Source organism: Alligator mississippiensis, chromosome 2 (genome assembly GCF_030867095.1).
Source record: "Alligator mississippiensis isolate rAllMis1 chromosome 2, rAllMis1, whole genome shotgun sequence".
Lineage (NCBI taxonomy): Eukaryota > Metazoa > Chordata > Crocodylia > Alligatoridae > Alligator > Alligator mississippiensis.
In genome coordinates this window covers 101602596-101627415 of record NC_081825.1, presented here as the reverse complement: position 1 = coordinate 101627415, position 24820 = coordinate 101602596, and the positions used below count along the sequence as shown (strand labels likewise).

At 39.8% G+C, this 24820-nt stretch overlaps 1 protein-coding gene across 3 annotated transcripts in view; it reads left to right on the top strand.

The window, feature by feature from the left end:
- The window catches only part of HHIP (hedgehog interacting protein), a 116107-nt gene extending 107076 nt beyond the window's left edge, over positions 1-9031 (top strand). The window contains exons 12-14 of one of the 3 annotated variants that reach the window (XM_019488536.2): positions 3639-3787; positions 7578-7702; positions 8559-9031. In XM_019488536.2, coding sequence (XP_019344081.1) covers positions 3639-3787; positions 7578-7702; positions 8559-8573 — 289 coding nt within the window. In that variant the 3' untranslated portion in view covers positions 8574-9031. Of the gene's footprint in view, positions 1-3638; positions 3788-7577 lie in introns of all 3 variants that reach the window. The other 2 variants (XM_019488535.2, XM_019488533.2) reach the window with 2 other exon arrangements.
- Positions 9032-24820: the final 15789 nt, after the last annotated feature.

Genomic DNA, 24820 nt, shown 5'->3' with positions numbered 1-24820 from the left:
ACAGCTGGCATCGGCCATTCCCCAGGCTGCTGCAGCATTGGCTGAGGTGACTGGAAACAAACAGAGCCCCGGGAGGCATGGGGTGCAGCACAGCTTGTCCCCACTCAACCCAGCCCCTGCTGCAGCAGCTCCAGGAGTGGCTGACACCAGCTACCTGCAGCTGCTGGGTTGCACCGTGCCCTGAACTCCCCAGGGCTCTGCTTGTCCCCACTGACCCCAGCCCCTGGGCTGCACCATGCTGTGGTGCAGGCAGCTGGTATTGACCATTCCTGGGGCCACTGCAGCAGGGGCTGGGGTCAGTGGGGACAAGCTGCACCACGCCCCATGTCCTCTTGTCCCCACTCAACCCAGCCCCTGCTGCAGCGGCCCTGGGAGCAGCTGATGCCAGCTGCCTGCACCACGGCATGGCACAGCCTAGGGGCTGGGGTGAATGGGACAAGTGGAGTCCTGAGGGATTCAGGGCACAGCACAGCGCAATGGCTGCAAGCAGCTGGCATTGGCTGCTCCTGGGGCTGCTGCAACAGGGGCTAGAGTGAGTGGGGCCCTGGTCCCCTGGCCCTTTCACCTCCTGCCAAAGACTTAGCTGCTTGGGGGAGGGGGAAGTACACCTATGCCAATCGCATAAGAGTGAATTTACCTTGTGTATAACAAATTTTGGGTATAGAAAGGGTCATTGCATATGAATGAATCTGCATATACAGAACCCGCATAAACTGAGGGAAACCTGTATATGGTAAATTATGAGTTTTCAGCTTTGGACTAATGTAATCCATTGTTTGTACTTTGTGTAGCAAAGGATTGAGACCTGTTCAGTGCACTGTGGATGGGCCTCCCTACAAGACTCTACCATAGTCTCCCAATGGGAGGATCTCAGCTACTTGCCCATTTTATGGAGATGGGAGATTTCTCCCTAGCTTGCTTCTTTGGCCTTTTGGCTAAAGGCAAGCAAGGCTCAGCAGCATCTGAACCTTAAGACCTCTGGGCTTGGGGCCTGCACATAGGATGCTTGCCATGGATTTGGGAGCATCTGAAATTGCAGGCTGAAGAGTCTGGGAGGGAAAATATTTGCCAGTGGTAATACCACATGGGTGTGAACCACTGGGCTCAGTTCAGTGGATGAAACTGAGAATTAATTTTACTGATTTGGCCTGAGAGACATTTTTTTTTACAAAAAAAATGCATGGTTTGTACTATATAGAAATAGGTACAAACGTGCTGCTTGAAAAGTGTGTTTATGGAGTACCTGTACTAAAAATTGTAGCAGTTTCGAATGAGGTAAATTGCATCAATTCTAGATGAACTAAGTCTATAGGTACCTATAATAATATTCCTATATGCAAGCTATTACAGGAATGGTTCCTCCACCCCGCCAAGGCCAGTGTTTTCAAATTTGTCTCTCACTTCCAGAGACAGCAGAGTCAGACAGTGAGGAGGGAGGGAAGGGGCTGCATGGGAAGTTAGTAGGGGAGCAAGCGGGGGCAGAGGGTTAGAGGGCTATCTGATTTTCCAGATTCATTTTTCCCTAATGTAACAATGGGAAGGGGACAAATTCAAGGCAAACCTCCAATAACTCAATTCTATACCTGAAAAATTATAACATGATTATAAATTTCCAATACAGAGCATAATTATTGCAGGAGCTGTCTTATATTTGAGTGAATATGGTGGGTTTTTAGCAGATTTGTAAACTAAATTATAATTGCAGAGTTATAGTCTTTCTTTGGCTATACCAGTTCAACCCCAGAGAAGGCAACTTGTAGAAAGCAGATGTGCACTTACACAGATGAAGGTTAAGTTTTGCCTGCAGAAACTATTACCATACATGTGCCAAAGAAAAGTCAGACCTTGGGTTGAGTTTACAGAGCTGGCAGTTAGAACAAGAATTCTCTTTATTCTTAAACTGATCATTTGCTCTGGATATCAATGAGATAATAAAACTGATATCCACATGCCATTTTACTAAGCAGCTTTTCATAATGGAATTGCTTTTTAAATTACACTTGAAATCCATGCAAAAGGCAAGGATTTTTTAGGGTGATATCTTTTATCAGACCACACATGATTCCTATTTACCTTTGAGGCTCTTCTAATACCCTCCACTTATCTAGTGTCCTCTTCCTCTACCCTGTCATTGTTGATGAGAATCTTTTAATCTCTTTCCAGTTCTGTGGGAAAGACCTTCTGCCTTCATTATAACTCTTTTCTGTCTCCTTCACCCATTATTATTTTACTGTTGTTTGATTTCTCAAGTATCCATTCACCTCTAAAAATTTAAATCACACACTTCAAAATCTAAGTAATCATTACTATAGACACATATATACATATATATATTACAAATATGGCTTTGTAAATCTCCCACAAGAAACTGAGATGCTAACATCATTTCCTTCTCATAACTCTACCATATGATTTCAGTCAAATCATCAGTCTTCAGCTCCTTCAGCTGTGAACCCTCAGTTTCTCTAAATGGCTGTAAGTGAAGGTGAACTTTGCAGTGTGCCTATGAAGCTAACAAATACCAGGTTGTAAGGAATCAAACAGAAAGTAAATTCTAGGAATCAGTGGGCACATCTACATGAGATGCTAAATGCACCATAGACTAATTCTACTGTGCATTAGCGCATCACAAGAAAAGCCATGCTAATACACTAATGTACAGTAGGATTAGTCTACTGTGCATTAGCATCACTAAAAGACCGTGTGCTACACAGTAGTTCTGGTTACTGAATATTGAGTTAGTACCTTTTATTACAGGTACTAAACTTAATGAGCATTAACAAACGTGTGGACGTGCCCAGTATCTTCCAATGGAAGAGGCAGATCCAGTATCTCATGTAAATCCATTATTTGGTGATCTGATTGCAACAGTGGCAATACGGCTTATGAGACAAGGAAGCAGCGCCTCCTTTTTATAGGTCAAAAAACTATATAGGGCCTGATAGAAGAAAATCTGCTTTTTTAATTCCTTGAGGGACAAGTCAGCTCTCAGAGCCTCAGTGTTGTTATATGCTTTGATGTGATAGACTGCTCAGCAAGAAAATGGTTCTTGCTTCTGCCTGTAGTCAATCTCAGTATTATTTAATTCTGCATATTACCTCAGAAGGAACTTTTAAATGAAAGATGTTATATAACAGAAGAATAAGTCGTATTGTATTTTACCATAACATAAAACATCCCATCTTTCTTTGACTTATGGCTACAAGACAATGACACTTTCTTTTAGTGTCCAGTTTGATTCACACTCAAGTCAAGTGAAAAGCTAGCATTTTCATCAACCAGAAAAGTGTCAGGCTATTAATAAGAAAAGGGCATGCAGTTTGCTTTTATAGTCACTGACAGTGTCTCGGACAATGCAAGAATAGATGCTTCGCGTTCAAAACAAAGTCTTAAAAATATTACATCTGTGAACATTTATACCATCCTAGTAAGTTGAAAAGAGTTTTGTTTTCACTGACATTATCCATCTATGTTTTCTGTGCAAGAACTTTGAGGGGGTTTTCTGTATATACCAATTTAAACAGCTTTCTCTGGAGAAAGAGAAAAAAGGAACCTTCCTTAATTTCATGTGTGAAAGCATTTTTCTCCCCTTGACCCTGACTTTGAAATATGTTTTTGGCTCGTATATTTTTCTACAGACCTTTAGTCCCTGAAGAGTGCAAAAGAACAGCTCAGTCTGCACAGATACTGACATCTGAATGCTCAAGGCATTGTCGGAATGGGCACTGCACTCCCACCGGAAAATGCTGCTGTAATCAAGGCTGGGAAGGAGAATTCTGCAGAACTGGTTAGTATTTAGAGTCACAGCAATGGGTGAAAACAGCAGTTACCTGCCAAAATAGCCTTTAAGGACAAGCTGAGAAAAAATCTAATAAATTGCACTGTCGCTTCTAAATGTGTAGCTCAAACAGGGATTTTGATCCTATGGTAAGGCTACAGTATAATACTAAGTGAAAGCAAAACTACAATAAGAGCTAAGGCTGCAATACGAGATCCAATATCTACAACCCCGTATTTAATGGTTGTAATTTTGTAGGCCACAATATACTCCTATTTTCTCTTTCAGCTAAGTTGCATTTAAAATAAGAAGGGAATTCCAACAGTATGCATTGAGGTTGGAATTCAGTGTATTTTTGTGCACCTAAATAGTCTCCTGGCTGTATACGTGCTTTTGAGCACTTTGTTTGGAAACATGTTGGTCCAGGAAGTAAAGAGCAATATAGGAGGGCCATGGCTCAATAAATTGGTGCTGGCCTTGAAGGAAGCAGGCACTGGGTTCTAGCCCAAAAGGGATTAATATTCCTCACTGCATAGTTCTCCACCTATTTTAGCCAATAACAATTAAATGCAAGGGGCAATGGTTCAGCTTCAGAAAGGAGCAGTGGAAAGGAATGTGGATAATGATCAGCTTTCCAAAGCGTTTGGCAGGCAAGCCATGTGAAAAAAACCTAAGAGAATCACGTATGTTTAGCTGAGAGAAAGGAAGATTAAGGGGAAATGTGATAAGAGTTTTCAAATATATGAAATAAAGAAGAGGAAGAACAATTGTTCTCTTTTGCTGCAGAGGGCAGGACATAAAGCAATGGCTTTAAATTGCAGCAAAGTGATTTAGATTAGATTTCCAGAAAAAAAAACTTTCTTACTGTTAGCACAGTAAGACGGTGGAAGTTGGAGAATCTCCTTGACTGGAGGTTTCTAAGAGGAGGCTGGATAAGGATTTGCCAAGGATTATTTAGAAATAGCATTCCTTATTCATGGAAGAGGTTGAACCAGATGAACACTGAAGTCCCTTCCAAACCGATGCTTCTGTGGCATGGTGGTCAGAGTACTATACTGGGAAGTCAAGGCCCTGCTACACATTCAAATTAAAGTTGGATATAAACCAGCTGTAGAGTTGTTACACATTTTCAAGCACTAACTTTATAGCTGGCTGGCTCTTTTTATAGTTAGTCATTTTTCTCCTGTGATAATTTCTTTGCATGCGTGTCCCTTCTAAATTTATGGTGAGATTAACCATTAATTGCATGATATAAGTAACATATAGCAGGGGCCTCAAAAATGCAAGCTCAACCCCACTCTGGGCAAGATGGGGGCTAGAGCCAGCTTCTTCAGGTTTCCAGGTGAGTGCCCCAACTACCCAGCTACTGAGTCTAAAATGTGGGAGGATGCTTATTCTCCACCTTTTGCTAGACACATGCATGTTTACAACCATGCACATGCCCTGCCAGTGCATAGCCCTACTGTACATATTCAGTTTACATATGAATACTAACACATCCAGAGCCCAGAGGCAGAGCCAAAACCAGACAGGTATGTGGCAAGAAAACTGCCCGTTAGGCACAAAAATGGAAATGGAATTCCACTCGAAATGTCTGAACTGACATCAGCTACACACACAGTTATTATTGACTTAATTAGAAGTCACCTGCTCAAGAAGGATTGCATACTTTAAACTCAGAGAATTTTATGTAGCTTTTTAATCCTCTAAATTAGCCTGTTGGGTTAGTGTACTTTTTAAAAAGAACCTGACAAATAATTCAAAACAAAGCATGCCTGAAAACTGTAAAGTTATTCAGTTATAATTCACTGATGTTTCTCTAGTTTATACATTTTTAGTCTCAGTTCCAGCATGTTCTTGACAAAAACTTTTTTTCTCTTTTTTAAAAAGCCACTTTGAAAAATATCTATGGTCCAATTTTTATTTGTGACCCACCATGTAGCTAGTACCGTTCATGATGGCTACGTCATCCAAGAAGGCATAAAATGATAAACTAATCATAAACCTAGGGATGTGCTGAAACCAGTGATAGCTCAAGCAAGGAAACTGGAAGACAACATCCAATAAGACAATCCCAATGGCAGCAGATCTCCACAGGGGAAAACAGCTTCACAAACTAGAGCAGGATGGCAAACTCTCACGCAGAAGCCCCAAATTCAGCAAGTTTGGACTCAAATTCCCAAACTCTGTAGATGTAGGGGATGATGCCAACTCTATAGCCCCCTGTTCATGAGGAGCTAAGAAATAAACTCTCTGATGTACATGCTGTGAGCCTAATAGAGATCATTAGTCATCTGTCCCCTTCATACAAGTTGAAAGCAGGCTATGATATAGTTCAGAAGTTGCAACTTAGAAAAAAACAGAAAGTTCTTCAAAGCAGGGATTGTGACTTGACCACATCACACACAGCATTACATACCACACAACACTTAGTAATATTGTTCTTATTCCAGCTGAGACCTCAAACCACTAAAATAATCCCAATAACAATAGTTAATTGAGACATACAACTCACTTTATATATGTTTCATTTTCAGAAAAATTTCATTTTTTAATTGTTTTACATATCTATTTTGTTTTAGATGGCATTATCCATATGTTATCCATAATAACAAAAATATCATAATGCAATGAGGTTACCCCAAAGGAAAGAATACAACACAACTCAAGTTACTTATCACTGGTGGGGATAACATTGGTTTGAACTCAGAACTAGTCTCTTCCCAGCGGGATTGCCTTTGCCACTAGGCTAGTCATGCTCCTCTTCATGCCCTATGCATCTTTCATTCCTTGTTGCATGGTTTTAACCAGGGGCTGGAAGGGAGAGTCCCCCTACCCACCTCTGCTTATAGCTTTATGGTTAAGGCATTTTTCTGGGAAGTGAGAAATGTGGGTTTGAACATCCTCTTCAACCAGAGAGAACTCAAAGCCATAACTTATCCTTTCCCAAGACAAAGCCCTAATCACTGAGCTATAAACTAAAGTCTAGGTGGGAGCACCTTCAGCCTTCCTGTTAAAGTTGGGAGCCCCTGGCCAGTTGAGAGTAAAAGAGACATAGGACCAGAAGTGGAGCAATCAAGGAGGAACATGACTCTTCACCTCACTAAGGAAGGCGCTTACCAAGTTGGGCAGGGGTGGACATCCTTGTTCCCCTAGTACTGGAATATTTTGTTTTTCTAACACAATGTTGAAGGTGCCTGATCTTCAGCCCTGGGTCAGTGAGTCAAACTTTGAGGAGGAGTGGAAGTTCAGAAACACACAGGTGCCTAGCAAGTCCTACTGGTTAACGGTAGAACGCTTCCTATTCAGCCCCTAGGTGTTCCGGGTTGCTTTTAGGAGGCACCTAGGTCTCCCCATTTACTATATAGGGATCTTGGTGCCTAACCCTGTCAATCTAGGACAAAGATAAAATGCCTACGGAGAAAGGATTACAAGATCAATTTAGGTCTGGCCTTTAAATGTCCAAAAATCAACCAGGCTTGAATATAGGACCTTAAAACCTTAGTGAATTAGACACTTAATTATGTCCTAAATCAATTAATCCCCATAGAATCATGAAAATAACATTGATTTAATGCCCATTCCTAGATATCCATTTAAAACTCTTTTAGAGCCAACTTTTGCTTTGAAAGCCATTAACTGCTTCACACTTCCCTCTTTGAGATGTGTGAGGGAATTTTAAATTCTTTTACTACTACTATTAAAAAAAAGTAGGTTTCGCATCCACTACAGGCCCTTCTTTTTTCTACTTCTATGAGACTCTTAACACAAATTGGAATGTTTTTGTTTCCGCCTACAGCAAAGTGTGACCCAGCGTGTCGACATGGAGGTGTCTGTGTAAGACCCAATAAGTGCTTGTGTAAAAAAGGATATCTTGGCCCCCAGTGTGAACAAGTGGATAGAAACATCCGAAGAGTGACAAGGGCAGGTATTCTTGATCAGATCATAGACATGACATCCTATTTGCTGGACCTAACCAGCTACATTGTATAGTTTCTGGGACTATTTGGATACTACATTTTCAACGGGCATTTATTTCTAATCCTGTCATTTTCAAAAGACTGTCATCCTGCTACAAACACCAGTGATTCACTTTACTTTCATTAACTATAATTTCCAGAAATGTACAGATTAATTCTTTGCATGTGTGTATGTATGTTTGTACATCTGCACCGATGTATGAATGTCCACATACATATATATACCCGTCACAGGTGTGGTTCCATAACCAGTGGAATTTTTAAAAATATTTCTTCATGTGAAATAGTTTACACAGTAATTCCACAGTAAATTACAATTTCAAAGGACTTTTTTAATGATGTCAAAATGGATTCCTTGACACCCCATCAATTTTCTGTCTGTAACTATCTGTTTATAGCAATAAGAGCAGTTTTGAAACATTACTGTCCAAACTGCTGGGTTTAATTAAATTCAGTTATAATAATTTTAAGGCGAAATGAACTACATTATGAGATAATATTTCAGATTTCCTTAATGCATTCCTAAATAGGCAATTCATTGTAAAATTGTAACCTTCACCTTCATCAATGTAATTCCATTACAGAATGTTATGCACTTCTTTATCTGGCATAGATGCAGAAATTTGATTATCGCAGCTTAATATTGAGATTGTTTCAAGTGTTTAATAATTAAATTATATCAGTGTATTTCAAAACCAGTCATCTTAGAAGGTCTGCTTTTTATCATATATTTTATTTAACAAAGGGCACTGGGTTCATGTTACATATTTATATTATTTTATTTTATTTTTATAATATAGACATCACCTAGATGAAACAGCTTTACCATGTCCTGTAAAATACTAAAGTTACATTTTTCACCAACTTAATTGGAATGACGGGGAAAGAGAGAGCAAACACAATCTTTAATGTGTTATGGATCTAATCTAGAAATGTACCCTTGTGTCAACATGTATTGATTTACGACGGATGAAAAACCAGCCACCAACCAATCATAGTAAAATTCAAGCCTACTGTAAAAATGCTCATAAAGTGCTTTTCACAATAACAGGACTGGCCAGATTATACATTATTAGACTGTGGCAGATTTCACACTGAAAGGAACTTCACTGGACAAGAGCTCGCATTAGCAAGTCTTGGCTGTTTAAGATGTCACTTGTACAAAACTTTATATGATGATTATTGCTAAATATGGTTTTAAAATGTAAATGTTCCTTGGAGAGCTAACAAAAACTTTTGTAAATGTATCAATAAATATGGTGTACATGCTGTATTCAGGTTTTTAAAGTATTAATTGATACCCTAACTATAGACCTCTTCAGAATGGGTGCCATCTCCTAACCAGACTTCATGATATTTGTGGCCAAATCTCTTTGTTTGCTATTTACCACTTATCAGGATTCCTTTGTACCACTGCCTTACAGAAAACAGTTGCCTAGAAAAAGAAACCATATACCAATAGCACTCCCATCACCATTCTTACAAACAGCTCCTCCTATTTCAACCGTATACAGTGGCTTTAGCAATTCAGTCTAAAATATACTAGGCACATTGTTCACCAATAAGAAAATAACACCTATATGGCAGTGACTTGTAACTAATTTCTGCATTACTAGAAGTGGTCAGTCAGTTTTAATACAACTGAAATTTCCTGCAAAACCTGATTACTTGGGTTTATCTGTATTAAGAAACTGAGCAAGAGAAAAGAAAGCTGCACATGCCTTCCATATATGATTCCTTGGGTTTCAAGTGACCTCATGCCAAATGGAAATTGGTTGAGAAATCTTGGTTGAGTGCTTAGTGAACAATAGCCTGCATTAAAAAAGTGCATGCATAATTTTGCACAATGTAGATTCAATTGACAGTCTATTCAAAGAAGTCTCAGGATTAAATGAGCATGGAGACCAAATTGCCCTCTTACCCCAGAAAAGGGTGGTCTCTTCCAGTCATACTAACACTTCATTGGCTAAGCAGTGTGACAAATCTTGCAATGAACCCTGCAGTAGCCTGCATCTGTAGGTTAATAGCAGGTCTTTGTCTCCACTGCTTTCTGCCTATAGTCTTTTTACTGAATTCCATCACAAGAAGTTTTACAATTAAAAAATGTCCTGACAACCATTTTTGTAAATTGACCTTACCATCTAATCATCCCTTATTCAACATGGGTGACATTAACAAAATGTGAACTTCTTGTGAATGAGCCAGCTATCTAAATCTATCCAATGGCACAGTTTTATTACACCTTATACAATTTGTAAGCAAAATAAGAACAATGTTACTGCTGCATTTTAGCAACATTTAAATAACTGACAGCTAACAATTTGAACACTTTCATTAAAAAGATAATCCCAATCTTAACTCCATATCACATACAACGTTTGTATATTTTCAGTAACTGAGGGAAAAAGATACCCTTATGCTAGTCACCTTCATGAGATTTAAAAAATGTAAGCAGGTTTGAAAAGAAATGATCCTCAGGTGGCATCTATTTTGGTAAAAGTCTAAATTCTTCTCAAGAAAGATATCAAGAATCATAAATGTCAACTCATAGTAACAAAGAAACTAAAGTATCTGGAACCAGTGTTTTCTGTTTTTAGTGGAAACAGACATTAAAGCAGAACTACTGAGGGCTAAGGGTGAAACCCTGGCCTCCTTAAAATCAGTGGCAAACTCCCTATAGTGGGGCTAATACTTCACCCCAAAATGTTAGCATGCATCTCAGTTGATAAAAAAAAAAAAACTATTTGGCTTACTCCACTAAAATTTTATCACTTAGATGAGCTCTGTAAAATTGGGAGGTGGTGAAAAGGGGGAAACAGAAAGAAGTTTCGTGAAATGTGAGTTTTGCTGACTTATAAAATATCTTTTCCACTGCGAGGAAGCAGACTTCTCTCCATTAAGCCCCCATAGTTGCGTAGTTTGATTTGAAGACTACCCAATAGAAAGGAAGTGTTCCCAGTAAAGACAAAGAAAATTTGAAAGGTTTGACAAAGTGGAGAATTACACCAACTGTTAAAAGGGTAGGTAAAAAATGTCACTTTCTAACCTAACTACTTCAAATGTAAAACTAAAGATGGGTGGCTCTGGTAATACTCTGAAAATTGGCATGCACAACAAATTATTTTTTACAGCAATCCCATGCTGGCTAGCACACCCTACAGCCACTCATGCCTGTAGGATCTCGGTATAAAAACTGAGCGTACACATGAACCTAGGTAAATAAGGAAAATAGATAAGAGATTCAAGAATATTTTCTGTGCATGTGTGCACTCTCACTGTCTCTCCTCCACCTCCCTCCTGGCCCGTTACACATATATGTTTATTATGCACTTGTTTCCAATCAGCTGTACAGCTCTTATAGATCAAAGTGAAAGAAATATGCTATCACAGGGGACCTCTTCTCTAGATACCAGATGAACTAAAGTAATTTCTTTATGATGTCACTTCAGAATGAGGAACCCTCTTCCTTGAGAAAAAGCATTACATCACTAATCACAGAGAAGGTCTAATATTTGAATAGCTGTTGAACCTTACTTCAGATACGATAGTATGAATATTTGAAATTAAAGGACTTGTTCTGCCATTAAGTCATCATAAAATCAGCTCTAAATTACTGTATTTTTGAGCCACAGAAACATATTGCACTGACTTTTCTGACTTGCCCAACAACAAATATTAAGTGAAATCCTTCCCTCAGATTGATCTGCATCTTCCACTAACTCTATGGGACTCACGCATGATTGCAGGAGAGCAGACATTGGGCCCGCAGTTGCCTACAGATCCAAACAGGTTACTCTATTCAGCGCTTCCAAACTACAATTTGCAGACATCAGGATTAGGTGACAACTATTCTCTATTGGCAACTATGGCAAGTTAAACATCTCTCTCCTTCTATTTGCTTCTGTTAATTTTGACTTTGCGATTTTTTCTACACATGAAAAATTGGAAAGATCAGCATCCCTTATGTTGCTGCTGTTTTTGCTCTGGTTTTTAATCTACATTATAGGCACATACCTCAAAATAATGCTATTACATTCCCATAATGGAATTAAAACAACAAAATACTTCTGCTTATAACTTCTGTTTGTTCTGCATGATTTATTTATTTTGTTCTGTCAGATATTCTTCTAGCTTTGCTGGATCCTTGATCATTAACTCTGTGTTGTTTTTCAAGTGAGAATAGATTCAGTTCCCTCACTCTTAGCACTCTGAGCAAAGTTGTCTCAAAGGTGGAGCTAGAAAAGAGCAGAAGAGGAATGCAATTGTAGGTTTTACAATCACCCTGCCAAGCAGCTCTAAAAATGGCACTAAAATCAGCCTTGAAAGAGATTGATTCCACTCCAGTACTCAGATATCCCAAATAGGAAGCAAAAAGAGATTGCCCAAAATGAAGAAATGTGTATCCTCACAACTCTCTTTCCTTAGCAAGACATTAGATAGGATAAAGCCAATGTGAAGACAGGTGCCTAAGGGCCAGATCCTATAAATACTTGAGTATGTGAGCAGTTCCATAGAGTTCAACAATGGACATTTATTCACAGGCAGAAATATTTTGCAGGATTGGGGCCTAAGTGAGAAACTGGTCTCAAAACAAATATTCCTTTGATTAATTTTTCACTAATTTTCTGAGTATTTAAGCAAGAGCAGACAGGTTTATATTACTACCTGCCAACTTGTGCAATAAATTAGTTAGGAGCAATGCTTTATCAATTTGCTTACCAGTTACAAAGATAACCACTTAAGAAAAACTAGTAAAAAATGAGGGGGAAAAATGTGGAAGACTTTGAAAGTCAAAGTTCTCTCCACTTGTAAGGATAAAAATTAACCCAGTTTCACCTTTGAAATTGTTTCTGTCATTTTTTAAATCAAAATTCTTATTTTTACTGTATCGATTGCCAAAGTGGTTAACTTTTTCATCCATTTCAATAAAACATTTCAATAAAATGTTGGAAAACCAACAATCAATTTAATTATGTTAAATTTGTCACCCTCTTCAAGGGAAAAATAAATCAAAGAAAAAAATTAACTACAATTTTCTACCACCTCTACTTTTTTATGGTGTGCAGGTCCAAAAAGCACAGCAGAGCCCTCATGAAAGTTTAGCCCTGGATAACTTTAATTGTTCTTCAAGGGCCTGATCCAAAGGCAACCGAAGTAAACTGAAAGACTGAGGACTTCATTAGTTTTAGGATTAAGACCTTAGATGACATCCACAGCAGACATTGCTGCACACGTTATCCCTTGAAGCCCGTTCCTACAGCCACTGGATTCAGTGAAATGTTTTTCCAAAGCTTGAATGGCAGATGTAGGCCTGTCACTAAGTATAGAGCATACCTAATCCTACTTGGGTTTTCTTACAGATATGGATAGAGGTAATATGAGGATTTATTCAGATGCTAGATTTTCTTTTTTCCTTCACATGTTGCATTACTTGGCTCATACCAATTTTCTCTTCTGCTTGCTCTTATATTAGATATTTAAATGGCAATGTATGTAGGAAGATAACTAAAAAAACCCCATCAGTGGTCCCATGCTGAGAATTATGTATGAAATACAGAAGCAAACCCCAACTGAACTTTGATTTGACAAAGAACCAATGGCAAAGCTTCTATTGACTTGATTTGGAGCATGATTTTACCTGTTGAACTGAACAATTCACTGGTGCCTCAGAAACATTTTCACATCTTTTTTTCCCCACATAAAATAAAGATGCTATAGCATTTCAATTCCAACTGCCATGACTAGTTACAATGAAATCAATGGGGCTGCTCACGGGAAGTTATGTGCATAAGTATTTGCAGGATTAGGCCTAACATAGTTATACATATATACACTGGGCAAAATTGCACCCATGAATGGGTATATTTAGTGATCACAATGGGTGTTGGTATATATGTCTGGGAGTAGAATCTGACATGCTACTGATACACAGTGAAGTCTTCCAAGAAATTATACTATTGAAAATAATTCCATGAAGCTTTACATCACTGTATTGCCAGTCATTATCTTGGGAAAGAACAGCATTACTATTTTATAACATAGTGCACATGCATACACAGACATACATACCAAATGCTCAATGGCTTAGGTACAATATGATGTTATATTAAGTGCATAAAATGAAACTCATTGCTCCCTGCTCCATTTCTGCTTTATTAATAATTGCTAGTACAGGGCTGGTCTTGTTGTCCTTCCTCAGACAAAACTCCCATACCGTCAATTAGATTTTTTTTTTCTGTAAAGACTTAAGGTTTGAAAGGAATAAACAGCAGATTTCAGGGTTGCTCTGAAGGACACCCGTAATTCTGAGTGTGAATGTATAATTCATAAAAAATTTGTACTTGGTACCATACGTATAAAGTTTACTTATTACTATACCTCTGTAAATATGTTGGCTTCTTCCAACAAAGATATTGGATATTAATTCTACACAGGTGTGTTCAAACCAACAGGATATAATATTCAATAAAATTCTTGTTTCTAATTCTATGTGCAAACCACTTCCTATTACCAGTGACCAACAACAATCTACTGTTTTATATATCTGAGTTTCTTTGACATTCCTTAGGATTGCTACTTCTTTCCTTTTGTGATGGAATAAACTGAATAAAAAAACTTGACAGAGTAAATTTCAAAAACCCCGGGAACTTTCCTAAATGTTCAATGTATGCACACGTGTGCAGCAGCTCAGCCTGCCAGACTCCTGGAGCTGAGAGGTATTTATTCCTTTTTTATAGAGGTGAGTATTACAGAAGGAGAGGGAAGCTCAGAAAGTAATTGAGCTGTGTGACATACAAATCCAATTTTTCTAAATGTTTCTAGGGGGAGTCACAAAATGGAATACAAGCTGAGCACAGTAAAAATGGAGCACAAGGTTGGCCCCATCCATGCCAAAATAAACCAACACAGACATCAGGGTGTAAACTCATCGAATTCATTTTGCACTGGCCACCATTAGTAGCCACAGTACTCCCAGTAATTCTGCCATGTGAGCTGGCCAGAGGGATTGCTATGCCCACATATATAATACTGCAGGAATGAGGCCTCAGTTTCTACATGTGAGCAGTTAGCTTTACCTTGGTTTTCCTGTTATTCCCTTTCCCAAGTTTCAGAAATATTATGCTCTAATTGTTTTAATTAGGCAAGAGGCAATAATATAAAGTTTTTAATGGTAGCCTCTACAGAAAATGAAAGGAAAATGAAGCATAGACAAATACCAACCTAGCAAAACACTTGTACATACAGATAATTTTAAGCAGTCTAGCCCCACTAAAGCCACGTGCTCAAAGTAACACATGTGTTTAAGTGCTTTCTTTGGTGGAGCCATAGTATATATATTGTACATCTACCTGTGTAGGTAGACACACCTATAATGGATTTTAGGAAGGCAGGATGACATAATGTTCAGAGCCAGGGAAGAGAAAACACTGTTTATTACAAACTCTTCTCAATGACTTTGTGCGACCTTTAGCGAGTGACTGCACCTCTGGGCCTGTTTTCCATATGTAAGTTAGTAAGAATACCAACTTTTATAAAGTGCTTTGAGCTCCTCAGATGAAAAGTGCTATATAATTTCAAAATGTTATTATATTATTATTGAACACCACGTATGTATACACACTATTATGTAATATATTATATATGTATAATGCATATAAATTCTAACAAATCTATTTGTATAATATCTGAAAAATGGACAGTTGTATGTTGATGAAGTGGTAAATGCTTAGAGCTGGATTTATTGTTGATCTGTGGATTTAATGATTTTTTTGTAGACAAAAGGATATTAAATGTATAATTTCTTTTCTTAATTTAAATATATTTATGTAAAGTGCATGGCTAATTTTGTAGTTAGTGTAATTCTGTGTTCTTTAAGCTAATAAGCTTATTTTACAATCTAATGTACATGCGCTACTCCAAAATTATTCTCATCTCAATATTTTAAAAGCATTATGATTAAATGCATAATTGAAAATGCATTGATGTGTTAATTTCTGGGCTGGCTTTTTGATGTAAAACAGTCTACTTCATGCCAAAAGTCAACATGCTAGCTGAAACCCAGACTGGTTTCATTTTTACAAAGTCTAATCTGCTTTCGTGAAAAGTGACTTTGAACGCTGCTAATGTTCTCTGCATGGGAAGTATGTTTCTATACATTTTTTGTCACTAGAAAAAAAAGAGTAAAAATTAAGACCATCTAATTGAAAAATACATCTGTTTTATTGTGTGTTTATGGACATGTGTGGGAACAGAGGCACAGGAGGCATTTCAGAGGCATTTGTTAGACATTTACTCCATTGACTGGAAAGGGAAGCTTTTCAAATTTGTTTTTATTTAACACAGTCAGAAAAGCACATCGACACAACAGTATTATTTGCTATTTAACATAATATTTTCTCTCTCTCTCCTCACAGTTGGCCTGGGTTCTGTTCCCATTCAAATCAATGCCAAAAGCGAAGGGATAGGAACAGGAGAAGGCACAGAATATATGCATCTTCAATACAGTGGAACTCTTAATTCTTGTCTTGTTAATCGTGCTTACAAAATAAAGTCCCACTACGCCCATGGCTTTACCACTCTTCTCAAAGATTAGCAACAGCTAGTTAAAAGTTCAAGGGGCAAAACTGGCAGCGGTCAGGGGGGACAATAGATTTCAATGAAAAATGCTTTTACACATTATCCTCCCTATTTATCTATTTTGGAAATGGGAGCTCAAAATAAACTTTGTCTGACTTTTTTTTTAAATTTATTGAAACGATTGAAAAATTAAATATTTTTTTCATTTTGTTTAGAAAATGCCATACTTTTTTAAGGGGTGTAGGTTGTAGCTGTGTTGGTCTAAGGACATAGGCAAACAAGGTTCTTTGGGTGAATCTGATATCTTTTATTAGACCAACTTCAATAGTTGGAAAACAATTATTAAACAAGCTTTTGGGTTCAAAAACCCTTCATCAGGCTAAGGAAGTTTCAGCAGTTGGTGTGTGCTCTTCCTGGATGGAATGACAAGTAAAGAAGCCAGCGGCTGGGCTGGTATGCGTACAAGACGGGTAGTCAGTGAAAATGTAGATTGAGGATTCAATGGGTGAGAGAGAGGCTGGGGAGGGGGGGAAGAGAGAGAAGGGGGATGAAAGTGGAGAGATACCTGGGGAGTCAGATGTCAGGCAGGTTATAATGTGTCATAAATCCAATGTCTATATTTAGTCCATGATTTTTAGTGTCCAGGAGGCTGATGAAGTGGAGCTCATAGGCTCGTCTCTGGGAAGTGTTGTGTTAGTTTCCTTTGGGGATCAGGACTGAGAGATTGGAGAGAGAGTGGCTTTCTTGTGAGAAATGTCCCCCACCGGTAATTGGGTATTTCTGTCTTTGATAGCTTTCCGGTGTGTGTTCATTCTGGTGTGCAGTTGTTGTTTGGTCTCTCCTACGTATTTTCCATCAGGGCATTTGGTGCATTGGATGAGATATATTACATTTCTGGAGGTGCAGCTGTAAGATGCAGGGATGCTGTTGGCTCTGTTGTGGGGTGTAGTAATTGTGGGGGGGGTGGAGCTGTGTTGGCAGGTTTTGCATTTCTTGTCATGGCATGGTCTGGATCCTTTTGGTGTGTTCTGGGCTTGAGGAAGTTTGCTTCTGGTGATGAGATTGGCAAGGTTCGGTGCTTGTTTGAAGGCTAGGATGGGTGGCTCTGGGAAGATCTTTTTAAGAATAGAGTCTCGTTCTAGTATGGGTTGCAATTGTTTGAGGATTTTCCAGACAGGTTCAAGAGAGGGGTGATACGTCATAACCAGCAGTGTGCGATTTGTGGGGGGTTTTCTTCTGTACTGCAGCAGTTTTTCACGTGGTATCCAGGTGGCTCTTTCAAATGTGCGATCTATCTCTCTGGACGAGTCTCCTTGTTGGGTGAAAGCCTTTTTGAGATGGCTGAGGTGGCAATCCGGGGGGTTCTCTTCAGTACAAATGCGGTGGTATCTGAGGACTTGCTGTATATCACAGCTTTTTTGGTGTGGTTAGGGTGATTGCTGGTTCTGTGCAGATATGTATGTTGGTCTGTGGGTTTCTTGTATAACGTGGTCTGTATTTTATCATTCTGGATACTGATCATTGTGTCTAAAAAGGAGATGTTGGTGCTGGAGTATTCTAGAGAAAGTTGGATGGAGGGATGGTGATTGTTGAATTTCTGATGGAACTCAATCAGAGATTGCAGGTTTTCAGTCCAAAAGATGATGATGTCATCGATACATCTTAAGTATAGCAAGGGTTTGATGGTGCAGTTCTTGAGGAAGTCTTCTTTTTAAAAAAATATTTTACTCCCCCTCTCTCTTTCCTGATCCCCTTTATTTTTTGTAGGAAAACACAGCAAAGCAAAGTAAAAAACAACGAAAGAAAGTGAGCTTTTTTTGCACCAAAACAAAAACAAATGTTTCAAGCCAAGGAGTTTTAATGTGGATGGTCTACAGGTTTTGGTTTGGGGGCAACTGTGAGGGTAGGACTGAGTAGTAGCCTAGACATACCCAATGTTTTTAGCAAAGTTGATTTACAAAATATATTTATAATAATTCACGTAGTAGCGACGTAATACTTCAGAGCATCTTTGAAGAGGTGGGAAATGGTATAATATTACCATTCAGCCTTATCCAAGTCTATTTTCTACTGCACTAAGTTCAGCTTGGCACCTCCCTGCATATAACACCCACCCATCTAGTCAGCAGTTCGTCTTGTCAGAGCTGATTTGAATCAGTGCCTCGACACAGTGGAACTTTCTAGCACAAGGCACGGTAAGGCAGGGGAAGTCTCGGCATGGTGAAGAGTTCCGGCGTGGATAGAGTTCCCGCCGAGGAAATGCAGATTTGCATAACACGATTGGCCGATGTTAAATTATTCCCATGTGGCGGTTGGCAATTGGCTTGCTAGCCGTATAAAAGGTTAGGGGTGTTTCCGCCCTAGTTGGAGAACTCCGCGATTCCCCCTGGAGTGGAACTCCGGCAGCTTGATCACCTGCCAACGACTCCCCGTCGGCGAAGACTTGCGACGTATCCTCCGTGTTGCATGCCCGAGTTAGACCCGAGCTACCCAGTCTACAAGAGCTCCTCGATTAACGACTAAAGAATAGAATTGTTGCAACTACGATTGCCTGTGCTGTATACGACTCTACAGTGTAAGTAAAGCCATCTCTGTTTTTCCAATTGATACGTGTCTCGTCTGTGCCTAATTCCGCTCCGGTGATAGAGAGTACCCATCTTCCTGTCACGGGATCGCAGCCGCAACCCCAGCTAGCGTTCCCAAGGACTCCAGATCCTCGATTCCCCCTCAGCCCCCACACGTCTCTTGGTTAAAGTGGCCTTGGTTTTGTTTGCCTGGTTTTCATTGGCATTTCATCGTGTTTGTCTGCTGAAGAGTCCCTACCATCAAATTCTTATCAGGTGTTATGCTTCAGGCACCCAAATGTTGTAGCAATAAAAATATATGCACACCAAAGGTGACCACAATCTAATGCAACCAATTAATAATTCCAAGATCATAATTTATTGCTGGGCATGTCATGTGGATTAATAAATTGTAATCTTACATTCCATGTATTATTAGATGTGTGAGCTTACAGTTTTCCTTGTTTTCCACTAATGGTATTAAACAGCACTTTAAAATGTATCACTTTTGACTTGTATTTATTTATAAGATTTAACAGTGAAGCAATGTTACAACCAGATATTGAGTTTTTGGATACTGGATTTTCTTTCAGCCCTATTGCTAATTAAGGGTAGTGGCTGCTGCACCGATAATTCTTTATCATTTATTTGTTTTTACAATTATTTTCTTAATTAGGAGGAGGACTCAGCAAGAAAGAGGAAAAGAAAGTGGGCTGGAATGGTGTCAGGAGAAAGGTATACATTTGCTTTTATTTTTTAATGGGATCTATGTATTCTGTTAAAAAGAAAAGCAATCTGCGAGGAACAGTACATAATTATATTACAGCATAGCGTGTGGTTCTGGTGACATCATGAGCCACTTGAGTTTGTTCTTGTAATTTATTAAGACGTTATGAAAACCCACTGACATATTTATAAGCATTGGAATTAACAGCTACCTTTCATTTCTTTATAACGCATAACACATTAATTTTGCATAGAGAATTAGGTACACTTGGCTGTAAATAGCCAGACTGTAATTCCATCAAGGCTTCTGATGACATTCTCAAAACCACAGGCCAAATGCATCGCTAACTTCAGTTGAATTAAGCTTGGGATATCTGCCCACATGAATGAAGCTTGTGTAGTTTATAACATCATCCAAACTCTGAAATGGAATTGGAGGCGTGAATGAACCATTCTGGTGCATTTCACTTTTATGACATGTTTACCAAGAATACCTTGTCCTTTTTGTTTCAACCTCCCAAAGTTCCTACACTATGGCCTTTGATTACACTTATCTCCATGCACTATTTCTTCAGCCCTGCACAGAGCTCTGCCTTCCCAGCTGCTCCCTCCAAATTCTACTACGCTCAACCTGAAAGTATTTACAGGCTTATAACAAGACTCATTACACAAAGGTACTCCTTTATCTTATTTATTTTTTTCATTTTAACAAAAAATCCAAATCTGAGATCAACTCCTACTTTCATTCAATTTAAAATACAGCACAAGTAAACAGCACAAAACATTCAAATGGGTCCGAAGAATCAATTTCAATGTGGAAATGTTCATTTTGGGGAAAGGATTGATTTGGGTCTTATTTTATGACATGCCTATATGCTGCATGCATTTCTCGTAGTATTGGGAAAAAGTAGAATATAGTTTTGCTTTTGAAATTCTCCTTCAGCTGTTGTCTTCTAAATCAGGAGCCACATTTAAAATCATTCTGCAGCTTAAAGAGGTCCTATATGTTCCTGTAACTGTCTGCATACCATACTATAACAACATTTTGGAATTAAGCAGTTAGGAAACAAGTTATTTTGTTTCAGCACTTGGTAATTTAAGTTTATTATGTGGTAGTGATGTTGTTAACAAAGACTAATGTCAAGACCTTGGTCAACTCTTATACTAAAGTAAATGGATGAAGACCCAAACCCTTTGATAGAAATCCATTGTGAGAGAGGCATTAGTTTAAGTCTACTGAATCTGATGGATTTTCTTTTGATTTGCCCTACACTAAACAGAATGTAATCAGGGCTCAATGGTTTATCCAAGGAAGTCACAGAAGTTTAACAGTTTTATCTTGCATCAGGAAATTTAACTGCTGGGGAAACAAGAGAAAGCCACTAGGCAGCAACTGGAAGAAAACTAAAATGTTGCAATGCCATTTTTTTTTGCCTAAAACACAGGAGAGGTGGCACAAGTGATTTATGATTGATTGGAACTGAATACTGTCTTCATTTTTACACAGGAAACTTCCACACCAGTGAAAGAGAGCCATGCACCTGCATTTCGTTCCTGAGGTTTAAAAAGAAATAAGCCAACCCACAAACCTTTACTCAGGAGAGCAAGTGTTTCCAGGGTCAGATCAATAAAGCAGGTGCAGATACAGCTTTCAATGCTCTAAACTACTGCACTGTAGATAAGTAATAATCTTGGTGTGAATTTAGTGATTCCAAGTTAGAAAGAGAATGCCCTTGATGCAGGTAAAGCATTAATGAAAAGTGCATACACAACATCTGTACCAAGATAAAATGCCTTTAAGTAAGGGCTGCAAAATGCTTGCTATATAATAGGAAATTGTTAGTGCAGCTGCAGCTTTTAAGAGCTATCAGAGGTCTAAAATAGATCAACCCTAGTACAGAGCAAAGGAAATAGCCAAGTAAACTATGAATGCATATCCATGTACATGCTTATGAATGCCACGCTTATGAATATGTAACCCGGGTGGTACGTGGCTGGTACCTCCTTTTCAACTCAAGAGATGTCAGGGTGCGTATGTGTGTGCACTGTGGGAGCATGACTGCCTAGCCTAGGCCAGCTCACCTCCCTCCCCTACAGAGCAGAGCAGAGATGGTTGACACCCGGTAGGGTTTAACTGTTCTACAGATTTAATTTACAGTGCCAGTGAAACTTATTGAACATGGACATATATCTATGAACTATTTATAGATTTAATTTACCAAGGCCGTAAATCTTATTAAACACACACACAGGCAAGAACAAATGGATATGGAAGACAAAGGCACCTTATCAGTACAGACCTTGAACCTCAGGGGTCTTCTTGTTAGAGCATAGCCCCTACCCTCAGCAAGCCCTCCAGGCAGCTGGCAAGGGAACAGACAGCAGCAAAACACAGGTCAAACAGCATTTCAGTAGATGGAACGCAGCAGGGATAAAACGATAGAGCATACATAAACGAGGTTACATCAGTAAAAATCAACACATAAAGATAGCAAAGAGCTTAAAGCAAAGTAATAGTCCAGGGGTGCTCTAGAAGACCTTTAAGCAACTGAACAACTACCAGGCAAAATAAGACAGTTCATAAGCATCTCATCGTACAACATGAAAATAAGCAAGCTTACAGTGAAGGATACAACTTACAGGCTACACAGCAGTAAAAGGAATGAGGGCAATCTTGTTACAGAAGAAACAAAAGAGGGTACAGCAATTGTGCAGAATGAAGGAGTTATACAAGGGGAAAGCAGGTAACCGTAAAGAAACACCATCAACCACAACTAGTCCATGTGACAAGAATGGCTCATTAAACATAAAGCCTCCCAGTGCGAACAGGGCCCCTCACCAGGCTCCATAGGCACCCGTCTTGAGTCCTTGAGAGTTTCTTTCTTCCCCCCACAGGAGACTCTTAGGTTCACACAGGCTTGTGGCTGACAATCAGGATTGTCTCTTACCAAAGTAAATTCACCCCATTAAAGAAAACTAAATAAAAAGGGAGTCCTTCCCTCTGTCGGGGGGCTTCCTGCAAATCACCAAATGGGTGGGCCCCTCCTCCTCTGTGGAAACCTCCATCTCTCCCCCTCTTCGGGACAGCAATCCCCTACCTGGGCACTCACGACTCCTCAGCAGCTCCAGTGCACTTGGCTCATCTCTCTCTCTCTCTCTGTGGTTTTGGCTGCCTGGGCTCCCACTTCACAGGGACTGCCACTCCGTCCTGCTGCCGCTTGCAGCAGGAAGGGCCGAGCTGCCTTGTGCAGCTACCAGGGCCTACCAGCCCTCCCCAGGTCCTCTGTGCACCCCCCAGTGCCCCGGGGCCTCTATCACTTGCAGGGATGGGGACCTGCGCTGCCTCGTGCAGCCGAGGGGTCCCTTCAGCTCTCTCCCAGTCCCAGGCACTGCTCTGTGCACTGTGGGGCTTCTACCGCTTGCAGGGATGGGGACCCGTGTTACCTCATGCAGCCACGGGGTCCCTTCAGCTCTCTCCAGACCCTGTGTGCTGCTCTGTGCACTGACACCACTGCTTCCTTAGCAGTGGGGCTGGGATGCACCTGCTTGCTGCCTCCCGCTTGACGGAGGTGTCTTCAGGGCACTTCTGAGGCCACTGCTCCACCCCGCTGGTCAACTTCATCTGCCCCTTCTGCAGCCCTCTTAGTCATCCCTTGTCAAAAAACTCACCCCAGGTGTTGGGCACGTGGGCTTTTATCCTTTCCAGAGGCTCCGCCCCCAGATTGAAAATTGACCAGTGGTGGGGCCGGAGGGGTTAGTTCTCCCTCAGGTCCTCTTCTTCACCTTGCGCTTGTGTCAGGGTGAAGCAAGCCTGACTCCGGCCTTCTCCTGATCTGTGGGGAAGAGAAATGCCCCCACCCATTGACCTGAGCCATCCGGGCCCAAACCAACAATCTGGGTTGCTGTAAGTCCACCAGCCAGCCTGCCACAAATGTGCTACATCTGTGACTAATGCAGTGTATTATAAAGACAATGAAACTAAAAAAAATAAACCAATATAGCCAAGGGTGGGGGGTGGAGATCTAGTAACATATACCTATTTTAAACGTTCTTCTGATGGACAACTGTCAGCCGAGGCTTGAGATTTCGAACCTTCATTACTCTGTGGTTCACAGGTACCTGTGCATACACCCTACATTAGTCACTTTACTGGCTATAGGATCAGACCATTTCAGGGACTTACAGAGTTGCTGTGCCTTTCCAGGGAGGTAGGGTCACAGCAAAAGTTCAAGTGTCCAGGATGGGTCCCTTCAGAGCAGGTTGAGGAAGGGCAAGGTAAGTTGCACAGGGGGATTAAGATCTAAAATCTGTGTATGTGGCCCAAAATGTAACTTACATGGCTAACTTTAGCTGCATAAATGCTACTTACCCACCAAAAGAAGAGCTCGATTTTGACCACAGTGCCTTCAATCTACAAACATAGCATTCTCTAATGCTAAGCATCATCCATCTGCAGGAGTGAATTTCATTCATTTCCTCACAAAATGTTGGGACAAAACAAAAATTTAAAAAAAAATAGAAATTACTTGGTGGTGTTAGCAAAAATATCCCTTGATTTGCTTATGCTATGTCGTGATGGCCATAGTTGGTGTTGAGAGTCTAGACATGGTATTAGGGAGGAGTTCTCAGTAATTAAGTGGTATCCTGTTGTCCTGCAGCTAGCTCAGCTGAGACCTCTGTTGAGTAGTTACTGACAGTTTATCTTGCAAATCCAAAGAAGTGATCCTGTCAGCATCTGGCTGAATAGACTACTTGGTGACATTTGAATATGGATGCATTATATATTGTCGAGAATGTACTCCAGCTCCTGTGCAGACAGAAAGCATTTTCAGCATGAATGGCTGTATTGTCTCTCTCCAATTCTAGGCAGCTTCCTTAGCTCCTCCCGTGAGATTTTAGCAGTTAACTATGAACCTAACAAATCATCTCTGAGTAGGAAGTTCCCACAATAGTGCTGCTAGTGCCAAAAGCTCTAACTTTTGCTTTCTTGAACTAGACAATTTGTGCAAAATGTGAAGAGATCCTACCTAATTCGCTCTTTCTTTCACAATTAGATTCATTACGAAAAACACGTTGAATGTATTTTAGGACTTTTTTTATCACAAACAAGCAAAGCAGGAATGTGGATGGTGATGATTACATGCCAAAATGTAATATAAAGTAATGTATCCTGGTGATGTGGTTGGCAAAAACTA